Raw genomic sequence first — 17,878 nt, 5'->3', positions numbered from 1 at the left:
TGTCATTGTACGGTATCAACCTTGTTTTCCTTTTTCTGTTCCTCCCAAAGGAATTGACTTGAGAGACTTGTTCACAAACCAAATCAAAGTAATCCAAAGAGAGACATTAAACGAAAGTATTCGGTTTTAACATTTTAATCAAATCAAATCAAACTGTATGTATATGATAGTCCTCAGCCAGTTCTACAAAATCAACCACTTCATCCTCCTGATGAATCGTGATATGGTTATTGGTACAGAAGCCAAAGCGTTGGCTTTGATCAAAGGGCTCAAAGAAAAAGATAATTATTCTTGCACTGGCAGTTGCTAGTCCACCAGAATTGACAGATTTTGAGCGGCTCTCTAATCCAATCCACAACCAATGGAGTGGAGGATTTGCGGGGCTCGTTAGGGCAGCTCCGTCATTTGACAGACAGGAGGCATGTTGCTCCAAGAACAAGACCCAACTCCTGAGGATGCCCCAACACTCGTATGCATATACTCATTTCCTATGTCATCGCCGAGGAGAACCGTGAGTGCGTCGCTCATGCTACCTGACTCTTTTGCAATCCCTAAACCATGGTCAAGCCAGCTCGATGCAAGCAAAACGTCAGGCCGTGTTATATCCAAGAGAGGTTTCCGCTTTTTTTCTCTCTGCCCTGCATAATTTTACAAGTTTGGGTGAGCTCTCTATCCAGGCTCAATATCTCTCAGCTATAAGAAATGTTAAGTCTAGATACCAAATAGAATTCTCAGAGAGAAGATGAAATCTAATCAACAAACTACTTCAAGTGAGGGGAAGGAGAATAGTGACTGACTTGGTGGAATTCCATCTGCATTCTGTTGTGTTGAAATCTCGGAATGGACAAAACTCTTAAGGGAATTGTCAAACTCCTCGGATTTAGTTTGGGACACAGTAACCTCGCCTAGATCAGCTGGTGGAATAGTTGAAGCACAGCTCTTGTACAAATCGTTCTTTGTAGTACTATTTCTGATCTTGGCTTCCAGAAGCAACATATCGAGCAGACCAGTGTCACAATTTGAAAAACAATCTGACTCTTGTCTCCCCGTTGGTAGTGGTGAAGAGTGAATGTAAGAATCAAAGGGATCAAGGAGATCAGAGTGTGGTGGAGATGACGATTTCTTCCACTGGTCAAATGTTGTTTCTGAATATTGGAATGAAGGGAGCTCCAGCTTCACTGCCTCATATGAGGAGGGCTTGGAAGAAGGAACAATGCCACCCGTAAGGGTATGGCTATCTGGAATCACAACAGGTGAATGTTGTTGGTTTCCATAGAGAGGGTGATCAACATCACAAGGAACTGAGAAACTGCAAGTTTTGGAAATCTTTTGAGGAGATGATGTGTTCTGGAATTGTTCAGGGGATGGGAATTCTTGCTTTATGGTACTGCTACACCCAGGATACAACAATTCAGATTCCCAAAACCGCTTCGAGCAAGGCACCATAGGTGTCATGAAGTTATCATATCGAGGTGAACTTGCAGCATTAGCCAGATTTTTGTAAGCAGTCATATCTGATAAGTCAGAACCACCAGGTACCATGTCGGTAGTAACAAAACTAAGATTATCAAAGAAAACATCAGACTCACAACTCCCAAGCTGCAAGAAATCTGAATGTCTTCTATCTTCTCCCATAAGTCTACTCTTGGCATACTCTTGACTCCACTCAAGTACCTCAAGATGCATTTCAGGAGGATAAAGTGGTAAACCAGCTCGTTGTCTCCTCTTAATACGAGTGTTCCAATAATTCTTTATCTCATTATCCGTTCGTCCAGGCAACTATGGGAAAACAAAACAAAAACTCTTTGAAATTAGTCTCTAAACACACATTAAAAACGAACCATATCCATAAGAGAAAAAACAAACTTACATGAGCAGCCATACGAGCCCATCTATTCCCCATCTTAGCATGCAACTCAACAATAAGCTGTTCTTCTTCTTGGCTAAACGCTCCTTTCTTCAAGTTAGGCCTAAGATGATTAGCCCACCTCAAACGACAGCTCTTACCACAACGGAACAAGCCAGTGTGTTTCTGGACAGCATTCCAGTTACCTTCACCATGCTTATTAACATAGTCAATAAGAATATCATCTTCAGCTGAACTCCATGGGCCTTTCTTCAATAAACCACTTCTTTCCCATCTACTTCTGCTACAATCACTTCCATTATTATCATCAGTAGCTGGTGACTCATTATGGTCACTGTCAGCAGTACTCGTGTTACTCATCTTCGTTTACTAAATTAAAACCACTTCACTGCAACAATTTAGTCATTCAAACTCCCACCTGAAACATGATTTAACCAAAACAGCTTAAAATCGAAAATTCCAGAATCAAAAAGAAGTAAATAGAGTCGAATAAGGAAACAAACCTCAATTTAAAGCAAAAAAAAAAAAAAAAAACAAATCCAAAACTGTCAGATGCTGAAGCTAAAGGTGGATTTAGTCTATGGAGAAAGAAGATCAAAGGCGATGCTTAATCGAAATCGCAGCTAAGAGAGATCAGGTGAAAGAGGAATACTCATAGATTACGGAATTCGAAAACACACAGAAACACCTGATTTAAAATTAACTAGCTAAAGATCTTAAAAGGATTAATCATAGATCCATGAAAAGCAAATTCGAGACAGAAACGGAAGGATAATAATAAGACAAATAGATTACGCGGAGAGAAGAAGAAGCTCAAGGCGGATTCTATTTAAGAAAGAAGAAAATAAATTTACCAGCAAAGGTTGTTGATAGAGAGAGAGATCCACAAAGCTTAGCTTGAGCTGGTGAAGAACATATCGAGAGTTGGAATTTGGAAAAGGAAGAAAATGGAAGGATGAAGAAGCAAACAAAGCTCTCTTTCTATCTCTCGTTCATTCCCCCTTTACTCTCTTTTCTACCCTTTTTTTTTTTCTTTTTTTTTTTACCTTCAATTTATTAATCTGAAAACGTTTTTTTTATTTAATTTCATAACGATAAAAATAAAAACTATACTATATGTGAATATTAATTATTGTATTATTTTTGTTATTAGGCATTAGTAATTATTTTTTTGTTATTAGCATGGTAAGTGTCAGTACATTAAACTTAACTATATCAAACCAGACTACAAACAATGTTTTTGGTTTAACTGTAGTACCTTCATATAGAAAAAAAGTGACATTGAATAATATAGTGATTTGAAAGGGCTTTGTATAAACTTGTAAGAAAGAAATAGAGAGAGAGACGTGGTACTCGACTTTGTTCACCTTTTTTGCAGGCTTTTTTGTGGGCTGAGTTTATATTATATCACTCTCTCTTATCTTATTTTCATGTTCTGTCGTATGTTTTTACTTTATTTATACGTATGTATGTATCATGTATGTATGTATGTATGTATTCCCGTAATAAAAGGACGACACTGGGCAGCTTACGAAAGCTTGACATTTTAGATGAAAGATGATGTGCATGTCACTGTTGTTAAGACATTCATAACAGACTCAGCAGAGTGGTCTTTTGCTAGATTAAGATATAATCTAACTTTTGTCTTCTGGCTGTTAATTACTTATCATTAAGACGGAATCTATCTTATATTATGCAGTAAAGTAATTCTTCTACGTCATTTTTTCTAATAAAGTTTTCTTTGCACATTACTTTTAATCAAAACAAAAGGGCCGGCCACCCACAATAGTTATAGTAATATGATCCTAATTGAAAGCCCAATATGTACCAAGATGATAGCCCATTATGATTCTTCGCTTCTTTAGAAGAAAAATAAAAAACATTTTCCTTAATTAACCTTAATCGGTCTCTGGAGCTATGCTAATATTGTTGTTGTAGCAAATCCCAAGTTGGCCAACTTTAACGGGAAGGCGGCAGCTAAAAAGTCTTGCGGTCAAAGAGTTTGTCATCATCCCAACGATATAAGCAATTAGTATTTGATTATAAAAGTTGTATAATATCGTATTTGCAGCTCAAGTTTCCCTAATCAATTTCTAATCTACCCCCACCAAACTATACAAATCGTCTGCGCATGGGTAACCATTTATTTCTCACCAGTTTAACTATAATGATTAAAAAACAGTTCTATACATTTTTTTAGAGATGTGAATGTGATGTCTACACAACCAAATTAAATTACAAGTAGTTAGAATACTTACACTTTAAAAAAACGCATATATCCACATTATTGACAACCTGAACACGTTTAATTATTCGGTATTGGTTCAATTATTTGATTGGGTTATATCTCTTGGACGACACGTAAAAACGTTTGTCATTTATTTTAACTTTAATTTTTCATAAAAAGATTATATGTAGTTGCGATTATATTCGACAATAGATAAACGAAGAAAAATACACAAACCTGTAGTCATCCACTTTCAACAAAATAAATCTAAAGAATGAAAACTCAAAAAACATGTTTGTAATCAGTGATCACAGAAATTTAGAGAAAATATACTAAATTAAAATTAAAAAATCTGAAAATTAATGGAAAGAAGGCTTGATAGTGGTGACGACCTTCTTGACTTGGTCGAGAAATGACAAATACGACACGGTTCCGTCGTTCCCTGCGAGAACCCTGTACTTATCCTTCCTTGTGAAATTAGTGCACTCAAACCCTAACGTAGCGGCCAAGATTCTCTGTACATAATTGGCAACGTCATAAGGGCTCTTCCCTGACGAACACGTGGCCTCGACTTCGAGCTGGTTCAAGAACGTCACCTCATAGACCGGTCTCGGGTTCATGAAAAAGAAGATCGGATCCAAACCTTTCCAGCCTCTAGCAGTAGTCGCATGAAAGAATCCAACTCTGTAGTTCATTGCCACGGGCACGATATCGTCAGTTAATTCTGCGAAAAGTGCACTAAATCTCAGCAGAAACGGCTCACGACAAGTGGTTCCCTCAGGATAAACCACCAAGTCCCCATTAGACAACTCTTTCTTGATCATCTCCGCGTCTACATCTCGAATTCGAGTTAACCTAAAGGTTGGGATCGGAGATAGGATCTCGGATAGTCGAGAAATTGAATAGGTAACCGCAGGGATGCTACGTCCAAGCACGTATGATAATACGACCGGGTCCATTAGGGTTCTATGAGTGCATACAAATAGTACGCCTGGGTTTCCGGCGGTTGCTGGTGCCGGAGGCTTTCCTTTTACGATAAATCGAATGTTGAATATACGTGAGACGTAAGGTATGGCCCCTAAAGGGAGCAAGAACCCAACGAAGATCCGAATCACAGCTAGTATTATTCCAAAGGGGATCCAAAGAAGGATAACAAGTGCGGTGCCTGGTGTCGGCAGCTTCACCAAACGTCCATCGTGGAAGATAACCGGTAGTGGTTGCACATGTAGCCGCTGGTTATGACCATTGTAGTTTGATGGAACCGGTGCATGAACTTGCTCCTATCATATTCAAATTATAAGAATGATCGTAAACTTTTTCTTAAATTCTTTAAAACAAAAATATTAACGTTTTCTTGTTATACTCACCTCACATAGCGATAGGAAAGTTGGAGAAGTTGAGATAACCGGTCGTCCGAGACCTAGTTGAGGTCTCCCAACAGCAAACAAGTTAGCAACACTGTTGGAAACAGATCGATCAACATCGGTCTCCTGAATCAAACCGGTGGCATAGCCGAAACGGTTCACGATAATCTCTGTACCGATGACCTCATCGGCTCTAAGATGGTCCTTAGCGAATCTCTCTACCATAACTCTTGGCATTCTTGTCACAACGATTCTCCTCTCGCAGGAACCAAACGCTCTCCAAGCGTCCATGCTGACATCATCCATGTAAAATTTGGGAAGAACGGCTCTAGCAACTGATTCAATCTCTGATTTGTGCAAACCGGCCGTTGCGACAAAAATCATTAACTTGAGGCTACCGTTTCTGTAACCCAAAACGTCGAGGAGTGCTATGATGGGCCAGAGAAGCAGTAGGATCGCGAAGCGGATTAGACCTGAAGCTTCGAAAGCCACGAGCATGAAGTAAGCGAAGGGTTTTGGGTTTTTCAGTAGTGTTCCTTCAAGCTCCGACACAACCGAATACGATGTTGTCGTCGATGACTCCATCACAACTTAATTTTGTTTCTTTGCTTTTTTTTGGGCTTTTGGTTTGTTTGAATATGAAAAATAGTGGATTATAAAGTTCGTTTATATAAGGTGTTGGTTGGAGTGATTTGTCTCTAATGCAATAACATGGCAGTTTATCAGTTTCGCAACAACTTTTTCCCTTCTTTTTTTTTTTTTTGGTATATATATGAACGCATTAACTTGTTTGTCAATTTCATAATTAGCTAAAGTCAAATGTATTTCTATACGTAGGATATGAACACATAATAAATACTGAAACTTCACGTACTATACGTGTTAATTGTTTCCCTTTTTATTGACTTCTTTTTAAAAATACCTTAATAAAAATATGAAATGCTACACGTAACGGAAGATTTACGATCAACGAATCGAAACATTTTGATTGCTAAACTTTCACCAACTTGTTTTTCAGAATCACCAAAATTAGGTCACGTGTACACCTAAATACATCATAATATATAAGTAGCTGACCTTATTATATGCGCAGTTACATTTAGAATGTATGTATATATGTGTCTACACGTGTGACGTGTACGCGTGTGGAGATTGTGTAAAGAGAATTTTTTTTTCTTGTTGCCATATCATTGATTCGGAAGTTTAAATATATGATCGACAGGTTTAACATCTCCGTCACATCATACAGTGATTTATTTGAATGATCCATCGGTCCTATTTTAACAGATTTGACCGATTTCACGTCCCATCAAATTATTATGTTTTACTTGCGTTGTTCAATTTGGTTTATCAAATATTTTAAAACAAAAAAGAATAATGTTTTCCCTATATGAACCATAATAATACAAGTTCCCATATTTCATTAGTCCTTTGACATTGACTTGGTACGAGTTTTTTTTCTTCTTTCAATATTGATCTCTATCTTTTTTTTTGTTTGGTTGTAGAATATAATTGTTATCTATCTTATTCATGTGTAACTATGTTAGCTGAAATTAGGTTGGAAATTAACAACTTGCATGAGAACTGAGAAACATATAAGAACAAATATGCGCGCTTATACAATTAATTATAGTCAAACGATACATATGCTTCATAAAGACACTTAAACACATACACAATTTAGATCGGTCAACTAACCCATAGCCCCCATATATATCCCATAAATTTGACATGTCAAAAAGCATTGGAATAATCGCATTGTAAAAAATGGGTCGACTACACCAATAATATTTCAACCATCCGTAACCCGTTACAAAAAGAATATTTGCAGTTTTTGTTTGTGACTTATGGAGCAGTTTTTCTTTTTTGGGTAGCTACTAAAGAAGTTCTAGAAGATAGAAATATAAAAATGTTTTCATGATTGAGTCCATAAGACAACACGTGGAGGACACTGGTTGGTCAATACGCTTAAGACCCACCGTAACCAAAAGATTAACAAAAGGATAATTTATGAGCGAGGCTAATGACACCGACAGGAAGACAGGGCTCGTAGGGTTCACTTATACCATCATATATAAATGCAGAATAAAAGGTTAAAGTTATAATTCGGTATTAAAATAATGTCATTAGTTATATGATTGCATGCGTGATTAAAGACAAACGTTGTAGCTACCTCGAAAGTCGGAAGTTAACGCCTCATTCATCCCAAATTGGGATTCCCAATCCACAATGGCATCAATTCTTTATCTTTTCTGTCTCTTTTAACTACAAGGCTGTGTCCAAAATTCAAATATACAATGTACCGTTTCCCACAACTGATTTTATAAACATATATTCCGTTTTTGAAAAGCAATAATAGAATGTGGTTTTTTACAACGTGTTAAAGTTACAAAGAAAAAATAATCTAATTAAGGTTTGGGAGCACTTAATTAGAACAGTAGGTTTAATATTATTGGCAGTTGGGTCATAGTCGCCATCTTTTTGGTGTTTCATTTTCTTATATTGCGCATCCAATACAATAAGTGGCAAACAAAGAAAAGGCCATTTATAATTATAATAACCACAACAATTACATATCGATTATGAAACAAAAATATATCAAATGAATCCTGCGCGTAGGTTAATTAATATATAATATAATTGATCTATCAAGACAAGTGGACAACCTATATGCATGTAGGGGGGATGATTCATGGCCTCTATATCTAATCCGAACAGTAATTTTCGAAATTAGTAATTCATATATTTTTAACTTAACTGCTTCAGTACTGGCATGACATCTAGATGCGAGCTTGTTAAATTTTGATTTCAAACAGAGTTTGATTCCAAGACAAATTAAAAATATATAGCCATATAGACAATAAGCTCATTGATTGAACATTATAATGAAAAAGAGAAAGGAGCAACAACTTCTTGAAATCTTACTTCGAGCGGATCACATCAGAAACTCTTTATATGTTCCGAGTATTGCGAATTATTATAGATTTTATAACATAGGAGTTTCAACTAATCTTTTTTTTTTTTGTTTGATTTGATGGTAGTATCTCTCGCTCGGTTTAATTAGCGTAAGACAAACCTAAATTGGCTTCAACAAGTTCAATGTACAACAAATTAATGGGAGATTGACCTTTTCTAAGATACTATACCTTTTGTTTGTATCATCACCATGCAAAATGGCTGCTTTTGCATCCCAACCAATACTTTATAATTTCCGTAAAGGCTAAAGACTAGTTAACAGTTGAGGAATAAGGAGAAAAAATGACGAATTTAGCCAAAACATGATTATTATAATGACTTTTGAAGAAAAATTAAAAGGTGAAAATGTAGGCCATTAAATAACACTAGTGCTTGCCCAAAACAAGCATGAAAATGTAGGCCACGACGCAGACTCCAAGAAAATAAGTTAACCAAAGCGTAGCCACTCTGAAAGTTAGACGTACATATGTATGCAATCCGTATCCGGTTCAAGTATTCCAGTTCCAGGTACGGTACCTACATTATATATGTAAGAACATCCAAATTATACTGCGGCCGTGTCACTGGCCTGAATCATTAATAGAAACTATGCATTGAGTATAAACGAGGATCCATATATTTAGAATAATTTACTCGCTTTAAGGAATTTCCAAACAGTATCATGAAAATGTCTAGGTTCTTTTTTTTTTTGGCCGGAAATGAAAAATGTATAGTTAATACTACTACATATGATATTAATCTACAATATATATATATATATATATATATATATATATTTCGGAGTATGACAATCAAGAAGCTTTTATTTAAGAAAATGACAAGCATTAAATTGTTAGTTGAAAATGACAGAAAAATATTGATCAAAGTAATTACCTATAGTAGTTTTGACGATATCATTTAAATGTAAAGTTATATTCAAATTTTAAATTATGAATACCCATATACCACGGGAATCTGTCAGTAACTTCCATATACAATACATGTACGTACTAAAAACCATATGTATTAGCGTTTCACAACTATTATGTGAAAATTTTGATTTAATTATAATTTTTATGAAACTGGTACCTTTCATCTAGCAATGAGAATGATTGATTTATTCAAGTACAGGAAAAAATATTAAAGATAACAAAAGTGATTGATGTTTATCTCAAAAACTCTTTTGCCGTTCTTTCAATAACTTTTAGTGGTGGGGCTTATAAAAACCAACATGATTTGTCTCAATCTTACAAAAGGTAAAACCACAAAACAAAACAGAGTAAAAGCAAAAGAAACAAAAAAAATGGCAGGTCACGGATCATCTTGTGGAGCATGCAAGTTCCTAAGGAGGAAGTGCAACCGCGACTGCGTCTTCTCGCCTTACTTCAGCTACGAAGAAGCATCGTCCCATTTTGCAGCGGTCCACAAAGTCTTCGGCGCAAGCAATGTCTCGAAGCATCTGCTTCAATTGCCTCTACATCAAAGAAGCGTCGCTGCTATCACCATCTCCTACGAGGCTCTTTCACGCATGCGTGATCCTGTTTATGGCTGCGTTGCTCACATCTTCGCTCTTCATCAACAGGTCTCTTTGTTTTTTTTTACGATAATATTTAATACTTGTTGAGAGTTAAGACTTACGAGTAGATTCTGTTTGATATGTATATGTAAATCAAGGTTTGATTTTTCTTTGAACAGTCTGTCTGATCACGTTCGTTGCTTCGTGGGTTTGGTTTATTAGGTGGTGACTTTGCAAGAGGAAATTGAGTTTCTTGGATCACAGATGACGAATTTCTCATACTCTAATCAAAACGGATCACAACTTAACAACGTACCGGAGTTTGTGAATCAGATGACAATGGATACGACCAGTTTCGTCGACGAGAGTCTTTTGAACTACAATGAAGAAGGAAGAAACTGCCTTGATGGGTTCTTCACGAACTCAGAGGAAACGCTCGTGAATCATACATGGCTTCAGGACATGGATTATTATTACGCACCACATAATTAGACACGAACTGGAAATGATCGACCCATAAAAGATGGAAAGCATGCATGGTTTTGTTGTTATGATAAATCTGGTTTTTGTATTGTTTCTTTGTCGGTCTTTTTACATTCGCCTTACTTATCATATGCAATTTGCTAAGGGTTAAGTAGATCTTAATTCCCCAATTAAAATTGGATTATTAAAAAATATGTATTTAGTTTTTTTTTAATGATGGGTCTCTCTATATGTAAAAATGTTTGTTTATCATTGGGTTATGTTCTAATTGATGTAATGTAATATTTCTTTAATATGCGATATATTGGCTTTTTAACATAATTAGCTCTTGATAGCTATCTCTTTTCTTTTCCTTGGCGGATTTTTTTTTTTCTTTTTTACATTCTACTTAACAAATTAAGCGTACAGTACACATATTTTTGTCAATTACCCTTTTATAATTCTCTCGAATAATTCATTTGTATTAAAGTACTAAAAGCCGTGTAGAATTATCATCTTAGTTAGTGTACGTAAAATATATTTAGCTCCAATATCAAAGTCTAATAGTATTTTCTTAGGAGCCCATTAATTGGCTCTAAGTATATAGGCAAACCTTAAGCCTAAAATCCGCTTTAGTCCTATATGTATGTAAAGATTCCTCATCAAAACATTTTTGATACAATACACTCAACAAAATCACTAAACTACACAATCGAAAACGAAATTCATGTTTTGGCGTTTTATCACATATAATAATCGTATGTTTTCGTATATTTTGGCGTTTTAATTAAGTCACCTCAGTTTGGATACTTTGTACTCCAATCTCGTTTTGTTTGTTTCTCTCTTACTGTCTGAAAACCCGTAATATGGAGACAAATTCTAGGTAGAATCTCTTGACATATGAGTCTTTCAATTAACATCTTTATAAAAAAATAATCTAAATTTCAGGCGAAGATCTCTACTTATCATCTGTATAATAATTGTAGATAATCACAAGATAGCATAATTAATGTCAGTATCCCACGGCTCCATTGTCTTATATAAATAATAAATTAGTTAGTTGGTCCACTGTAGTCATCACCGCACAGCCATATACCGTAGATGGTGTATGTTTTAGACTCCATTAAAATGACTAATAACATGTTGTTCTCCAATATATATATTTCAAACTAAACCATAGTTTTTGTCATATTATTAGGGGGTTAGCATAAAATATCGACTCTAACTTATTAATTTTGTAGACTCGTGGAAAACTTGAGTTGCGATTGGCAATTAATTTAGCTACTATCGAATCAAAGCTCGCCAACTAATGTAATTAATATCTAAATATTTAATAGTATATTAGATATATAGAGCGAAGACATACGAGTAACTAAAGTAAAAAAGAATTTTCCCCATCAAAGTCTCTCCCTATTTACTCATGGTTCTCGACGTAGCTTTCTCACATTCAATGCTTTAAATTAACATATACTCAAATACACATATATCTATATGCGTCTCTCTTTATATATGTCTACGTGCGTGTAAATCTACATACTTCTCTCCAACAAAACAAAAACTCTCTTAATTATCTTCTACTAATATATATATACAAATCTTACATCTATATATGCGTCCATGTTTGTGTGTGATGGAGAGAGGCAAATGCTTGATGTCAATGAAGCTTAGACCGGTGGTGACGAAGCCATCTTCGGACGCGCCTTTCTTCTGGCCGTTTGGGGAAGAGGGAGCGTTGGCGGTTGAGGAGTATGGAGGCGGAGGCGGTTGCATGTGGCCGCCGAGGTCTTACTCATGCAGCTTTTGCGGGAGAGAGTTCAAGTCGGCGCAGGCACTAGGCGGTCACATGAACGTTCATCGAAGAGACCGAGCTCGACTCAAACAACAATCTTTATCACCTTCATCAACTGACCAAGCCACGCCTCCTGGGTATGATCGTCATCAACAACAACCACAACAAGTTCTTGACGTGGGATCGAAGGTTCTTGTCCAAGAAGAATCAAGAAAGCCTACTGGAACTAAGAGAGAGATAAGTGATGTCTGTAGTAACAATGTTTTAGAAAATCCTACGAAAAGAGCTGAGCATGACAATGATGGAGTCAAGACTGACTTATCGGTCGGTCTACTGAGTTCTGAGTTTGATCCTCGGAAGAAGCAACTAATCAACGGATCATCGTCGTCATGGAAAAGGGCAAAGACGGATATTTCAAGATTTCCAATGATGTTAGGGTTAGTCATTGGAGTTTCCAAGATCAACGGTCATCACGATGAGTTGGATCTTGAGCTAAGGCTAGGAGCTGATCCGCCAAAGGTTAACTAGCCTAAATAATAAAAAAGAGTAATAATATATAGTTAAATGAGATTGCCAAAAAGAAGAAGTTAAACTGTCTCTAATCTCAAGAGTGAAAAGAGAGTAGGTTCTGTAGTGTTGCCTTTGATATAGTAATATTTTTATCTTATGGAAAAAAGTCAAAATATAGTCTCTGCTCTAATTCAATATATAATATTATTTCGATATTTTAATTTTTTTTCCTTTTTCTAAATTCTTACGAATGATGTAACCTCTTCAAAAGATTGTAGTTGCTTGAGTTTTTGTTGGTGATAAAAAACTTAAATATAAATTAATCATTGGTTGGCAAAAAAAAAAAAAAAAATTGTTGATGAAAATTACCCTGGTCCCTGGTAAACCCATGTGAACTGCGCCAATACACATAGTCTTACAATGAAAAAATAAAAATAAATTAGAAACAAACATAAATTGTCTGACGTACCTAACTGTAATCTTAAGAACTGGTATAGTGTATTTAGCCTATAATTGGGATCTTACTTGTAAAATAGCGGAAACGTAATCAATTTCTACTATAAGCTTTTTTACAGATGTCCAAATCTAAATTAAACAATTTTACATCTATGGCTATATCAGTGGTTGGCACATTAAAACAGTATGATCATTGTGTTTTTATATGTTTGGAAATAGTTGGAACCTCGAAAATTTACTTTTCTAACAGGTTTTTGTAATTATACACATCAATAAAACTGTATCAGGAAACATATACTGAACAGTAATAAATATTTTTCCCCCATTATTTCTCTTGATAAACAGGAAAATGGACTATCAAAGTCTTTATGGTCGAATTAAATAGGAATGTAATGAGCATATGCGGGAACAGATGATTATTATTTGTTCACACCAACTCAACAGATATGAACATATTATTAGTATTAACACAGTCACATACATATATTCTGTTCTGACTATACGTGGGACTAGTACCGACTACGAGGAGAAGGGTAAAAAAAACTAATAGAAGGAAGTGAGAGTGGTCTTTTCACAATTTACAGCTCCTTATATAAACATACGCTAACGTTTGTATGTTGAACTTATTTTACATTACCTTTTTCTCTTCTTTTGGAAAGGAAAAAAAAAAGAAAAGAGAAAGAAAGAATGAAACCGATGGTTTATAAAGGAAAATATGGTTTTAAAAGGGAGAGGCATCGAATTTCAACGTTGTCTAAAAGAGGAAACCTCATGAAATATTACGAAGCATCGAAACCAAACTGAACTTAAAAGTCTACCCACAAAAAAAAAAAAAAAAAAAACAGAGAATTAATTAAAAAAAACCCACAGACTCTGCTCTGCAACTGCAAAGAAGAAGGTGAAGTTAACTCAACAAAAAAAATGTAAAGAAGCGAATGTAAAAAAGGAATTTATGTCATAACTTGTAACTACCAGCTGTACCATCATTTCCTCTTTAGGAAACTCTGCTTCTAAATATTCAATGTGCTCTTCTTCTCATTCTCAATTTCATTCTTTTACTTTATTTTTATTTTTTTCATATTTAGTTTCCTCTCAGTTATTTTTTTTACATAGTTTGAAGATAAATTGGTGATTTCGTTTTTTTTTTCTAGGCAAACAAATACAATTTTAGGTTTTGATGCACTATTGAAGATATCCAGTTATACAATATATGTGTTTTCATAGTACCCCAAGGTCATTTAGGTGTGTGTTGATATACAAAACCTATATACACAAACATGTAAAGTGAAAAGTCTATATTCTCTGTTGTTTTGCTTTCCCATTCAAGAAACTCAACTTGAAGTTGCGCCATCATTACATATCTATTGTCAAGAGGTCTTATTTATATCGAAAATGCATACAATAGGAAAGTGGAAGGTTCGGAGATAGAGTTGCAAAATAGGTGACTTCTTTAGTGTAAAAACAAGATAATACAGAGAGAGAGAGATAGAGGTTTTAATGGAGAGCTCAGAATGCACATGCACATGCTCATGCTTCCCTTTCTCATTATTCATCAACATTCATTTTTTCTGGTTAGTTCTTTTTTAAAATGATTTGTCCATTAGAATTTACTAATTTAGTAACCTTTTGTTTCCTCTTGTTTCAATGTACTTTCCTTTTTTGGTTCTGCTTTTGTGCTTCTTCGCATTACACTTTCAGAAACCGTGTGCATCAATATGCATACAAAGTCAAATGGGAGAACCACAATTTTTTAAACAAAAGAGTTTTTTTTTTCTACCTCAGTTTTATTGAGCCGACTCTATATCGTTGCAATTATTTGATGGATTGGTCAGTATAAAAGACCGTGGTTTAGAAAATTATAAACACTACTTAGCTCTATCTTGAGAGCATGATTTTGTTACTTATTAACAGTACCCAAAATACAGAAATGGAACAACAACAAAACTAACGAAACCAAACAAGGAAAAAAAAAAAATGAATATTTGAAGCTTCAGTGCTGCAAATCTTGCATCTCTTGTAATTCAAATACTATACAAATATGTATGTGCAAGAGACATCTCACCCAGACATAAACAGCCGAGGTGTATAACCGCTCCACCGTCAAGGCAAATCTTATAATGTGATGAAAATGTCCACCACATTGTCAGTAACTCCATTTAAATTCCATAAATATGATTTGGAGATGCAATAAAATAGTAATAAATAATATTTAAAATAGTTCTTTGTAAATAGTTTATTTTTTTATAAATATTTTGAAATCTAATTAATTGAAAATTTTAATTAGTATTTCACCTTGTTCATTGTTTTGTTTCATGTAGTTTTACTTCACTTTCCATGCTAGTTTTCATATAAATATATAAATGCTTTCTTAGTTACCCGACGATCCCATGGGAAATCAATTGGATGAGATTAACAAGATTTCACGTGTGATTTCACATTATGTACTTATAGTCCATCGAGATAACGAATATAGGTCATATTAGTAAATAAATATAGAAATGATAAATGAAACCAAAAGAAAAGTATGCAAAGTGAAAAAAATAAAAAAAGGTGATGTAGAAAAGTTTAACATACAAATATTATGTTCTCTTCAATTCGTTTATGATTTGCCTATAATTAATACATTGTAATTGTTTTAAAAAATCACGAGAGAAAACAAATACAACAAAAAAAACAGGAAAATATAAGAAAAAAATAAAAAATAATTTTTAACAGAAGAAGTCATAGCCGCAAAACTAGGGTATTTTTGAAGGTAGACTCGAGAACATAATGGGCTGTGAGAAGACCCATCGTGAGTCGAGGCCCAGTAGAAATATATATTAACCGTCGGTTTAGTTCACTGACGCTCACACCACACAAGTAAGTGAGAGAGATTCCAAGGAGGAGGAGAGTGCGTGACAATGGAGGCTAACCAAAGGTGGACACTCGCCGGCAAAACCGCTCTGGTAACCGGCGGTACTCGTGGAATCGGGTTTGTCTCTCCTCTATTTCTCCGATTTCTGATAATAGCGACACTAAACAACTAATGAAGAATTCGTAGTTTGATTGCATGAGTCTATTGAATTCGTAATCTCTTTAGGCGAGCAGTAGTGGAGGAACTAGCAAGATTCGGTGCGAAAGTTCATACTTGTTCAAGGAACCAGGATGAGCTAAACGCATGCTTGAATGATTGGAAATCCAATGGTTTTGTGGTGTCTGGTTCGGTTTGTGATGCTTCGGTTAAGGATCAGAGGGATAAGTTGATTCAGGATGTTTCTTCTGCCTTCAGTGGGAAGCTCAACATCCTTGTAAGTTCCCTTCGCATAATGTTTTATATATCTTTTTTTGATGAGGTTTCTACACATCACCAAACCAATCTTGAACTTGTATATGGTATTAGCTTGGCATCCTTGTATTTGTATCTGGCTGAACATTATTCGAACCAATCTGCCACACTTTTATCAAGTTTCTATATTTGTTTGGTCTTAGCATTTGAAATGGTCTAGCCTTGAATGATCAGCTATCTGTCAATTCTAATGTAAGGCTTACGTTTTTTCTTGTTGTGTCTCATCTTGTAAGTTCCATCTATTATGCAACATCTGTTATTATATATCATGGTTAACATTAGCGGCATTATAAGTTTAGTGGGTTTTTGAATCCATTCGTTGCCCTTATGAAACTTTCTCAACTTTGTTTTGTATTCAGATAAACAATGTTGGAACTAATATCAGGAAACCAACAGTTGAATACTCAAGCGAGGATTATGCGAAAATCATGTCGACCAACTTAGAATCCGCTTTCCATTTATCTCAAATTGCTCATCCTCTTCTTAAAGCATCTGGTGTCGGAAACGTTGTGTTCATCTCCTCTGTTGCTGGCCTTGTGCATCTTTCCAGTGGATCTATCTATGGTGCAACTAAAGGTGAGTTTATGTTCTTTAATTCACAGAAAACCAAATATAAAATAGGGTAAAAGTAGGTAACGTGAGAGTTGTTTTCTCAGGAGCACTTAATCAGCTTACAAGAAATCTAGCTTGTGAATGGGCAAGCGACAACATCAGAACTAATTGCGTGGCCCCGTGGTATATCAAGACCTCACTGGTGGAAACGGTAACGTTTTCCATACTCTACTATGTCCTAAAATAATGCATATGGAACATTGTTTCACTTAGATTGATAAAGTTGTAGGAGAAAAAAGAGTATGGGTTAGCACATAAATCAAACTGATCCAAAATGTTTAAACTAATAGCAAATCAAAATGCATTTATAACCCGGATGATGTTATGTCAAGATCAGAAGATAATCAAAGATTATAGGAGTATGTTATTTTGTATGTTGTTATGCAGCTGCTTGAGAAGAAAGAGTTCGTGGATGCGGTAGTATCGCGGACCCCACTCGGTCGGGTTGGAGAACCAGAGGAAGTCGCGTCGCTGGTTGCTTTCCTTTGCCTTCCGGCAGCCTCCTACATTACGGGACAGGTCATATCCGTTGATGGAGGATTCACAGTCAACGGTTTCAGCTATGTACAGTAGCCAAACACCTCTCATAACCACACTTTACTAATAAAGTAAGAATCCGTTCACTGAGGTTTTTTCTTGTTGCTGTCGTTTGTCCTTTGTTTCCTGGTTTTGTTTTTTGGTGCTTGTGCCTTCTTCAAAGTTGTGTAATAATCCTCACATTTGTATTATAAAATAAAAACGGTCAGTAAATAAATCAAGGCACAGTTACGCACCAGCTTATGTAGCAAGATTAAC

At 35.4% G+C, this 17,878-nt stretch overlaps 4 protein-coding genes and 1 pseudogene across 5 annotated transcripts; 3 read left to right on the top strand and 2 right to left on the bottom strand.

The window, feature by feature from the left end:
• Positions 1–106: 106 nt before the first annotated feature.
• Positions 107–3,120, bottom strand: LOC104768802 (transcription factor MYB33-like). The gene is made up of 4 exons (XM_010492854.3): positions 2,722–3,120; positions 1,871–2,285; positions 798–1,779; positions 107–638 (listed from the first exon to the last, which is right to left on the bottom strand). The coding sequence occupies exons 2-4, from the start codon at positions 2,225–2,227 to the stop codon at positions 388–390; spliced, it is 1,590 nt and encodes a 529-aa protein (XP_010491156.1). The 5' UTR covers positions 2,228–2,285; positions 2,722–3,120; the 3' UTR covers positions 107–387.
• A 1,124-nt stretch (positions 3,121–4,244) lies between these two features.
• On the bottom strand, positions 4,245–6,189 carry LOC104768801 (glycerol-3-phosphate acyltransferase 7-like). The gene is made up of 2 exons (XM_010492853.3): positions 5,462–6,189; positions 4,245–5,374 (listed from the first exon to the last, which is right to left on the bottom strand). The coding sequence occupies exons 1-2, from the start codon at positions 6,041–6,043 to the stop codon at positions 4,454–4,456; spliced, it is 1,503 nt and encodes a 500-aa protein (XP_010491155.1). The 5' UTR covers positions 6,044–6,189; the 3' UTR covers positions 4,245–4,453.
• Positions 6,190–9,683: 3,494 nt separating this feature from the next.
• LOC104768799 (LOB domain-containing protein 33-like) lies at positions 9,684–10,610 on the top strand. Its single transcript, XM_087503391.1, has 2 exons — positions 9,684–9,995; positions 10,152–10,610. The coding sequence occupies exons 1-2, from the start codon at positions 9,717–9,719 to the stop codon at positions 10,419–10,421; spliced, it is 549 nt and encodes a 182-aa protein (XP_087359517.1). The 5' UTR covers positions 9,684–9,716; the 3' UTR covers positions 10,422–10,610.
• A 1,320-nt stretch (positions 10,611–11,930) lies between these two features.
• On the top strand, positions 11,931–12,915 carry LOC104768798 (putative transcriptional regulator RABBIT EARS pseudogene; annotated as a pseudogene). Its single transcript, XR_015592055.1, has one exon. The product of XR_015592055.1 is annotated as a putative transcriptional regulator RABBIT EARS pseudogene (transcript).
• A 2,973-nt stretch (positions 12,916–15,888) lies between these two features.
• Positions 15,889–17,858, top strand: LOC104768796 (tropinone reductase homolog At5g06060). The gene is made up of 5 exons (XM_010492849.3): positions 15,889–16,117; positions 16,226–16,433; positions 16,831–17,047; positions 17,128–17,234; positions 17,471–17,858. The coding sequence occupies exons 1-5, from the start codon at positions 16,047–16,049 to the stop codon at positions 17,654–17,656; spliced, it is 789 nt and encodes a 262-aa protein (XP_010491151.1). The 5' UTR covers positions 15,889–16,046; the 3' UTR covers positions 17,657–17,858.
• Positions 17,859–17,878: the final 20 nt, after the last annotated feature.

The sequence above is a fragment of the Camelina sativa genome, chromosome 20 (genome assembly GCF_030686135.1).
Source record: "Camelina sativa cultivar CO46 ecotype springtype chromosome 20, ASM3068613v1".
NCBI classification, from domain to species: Eukaryota; Viridiplantae; Streptophyta; class Magnoliopsida; order Brassicales; family Brassicaceae; genus Camelina; species Camelina sativa.
This window is presented reverse-complemented; position numbering and strand designations above follow the sequence as displayed.

Excerpts from the sequence above, each read along its gene's own strand:
- LOC104768801 (XM_010492853.3), bottom strand. The coding sequence starts at position 6,043 with ATGGAGTCATCGACGACAACATCGTATTCGGTTGTGTCGGAGCTTGAA. Across the intron at positions 5,375-5,461 it reads CTTTCCTATCGCTATGTGAG|GAGCAAGTTCATGCACCGGT; the intron begins GTGAGTATAACA and ends TGAATATGATAG.
- LOC104768796 (XM_010492849.3), top strand. The coding sequence starts at position 16,047 with ATGGAGGCTAACCAAAGGTGGACACTCGCCGGCAAAACCGCTCTGGTA. Across the intron at positions 16,118-16,225 it reads GGCGGTACTCGTGGAATCGG|GCGAGCAGTAGTGGAGGAAC; the intron begins GTTTGTCTCTCC and ends TAATCTCTTTAG. Across the intron at positions 17,048-17,127 it reads TATCTATGGTGCAACTAAAG|GAGCACTTAATCAGCTTACA; the intron begins GTGAGTTTATGT and ends TTGTTTTCTCAG.
- LOC104768799 (XM_087503391.1), top strand. The coding sequence starts at position 9,717 with ATGGCAGGTCACGGATCATCTTGTGGAGCATGCAAGTTCCTAAGGAGG. Across the intron at positions 9,996-10,151 it reads TCTTCGCTCTTCATCAACAG|GTGGTGACTTTGCAAGAGGA; the intron begins GTCTCTTTGTTT and ends TTGGTTTATTAG.
- LOC104768802 (XM_010492854.3), bottom strand. The coding sequence starts at position 2,227 with ATGAGTAACACGAGTACTGCTGACAGTGACCATAATGAGTCACCAGCT. Across the intron at positions 1,780-1,870 it reads GGGCTCGTATGGCTGCTCAT|TTGCCTGGACGAACGGATAA; the intron begins GTAAGTTTGTTT and ends GTTTTCCCATAG. Across the intron at positions 639-797 it reads TGCAGATGGAATTCCACCAA|GGCAGAGAGAAAAAAAGCGG; the intron begins GTCAGTCACTAT and ends AAAATTATGCAG.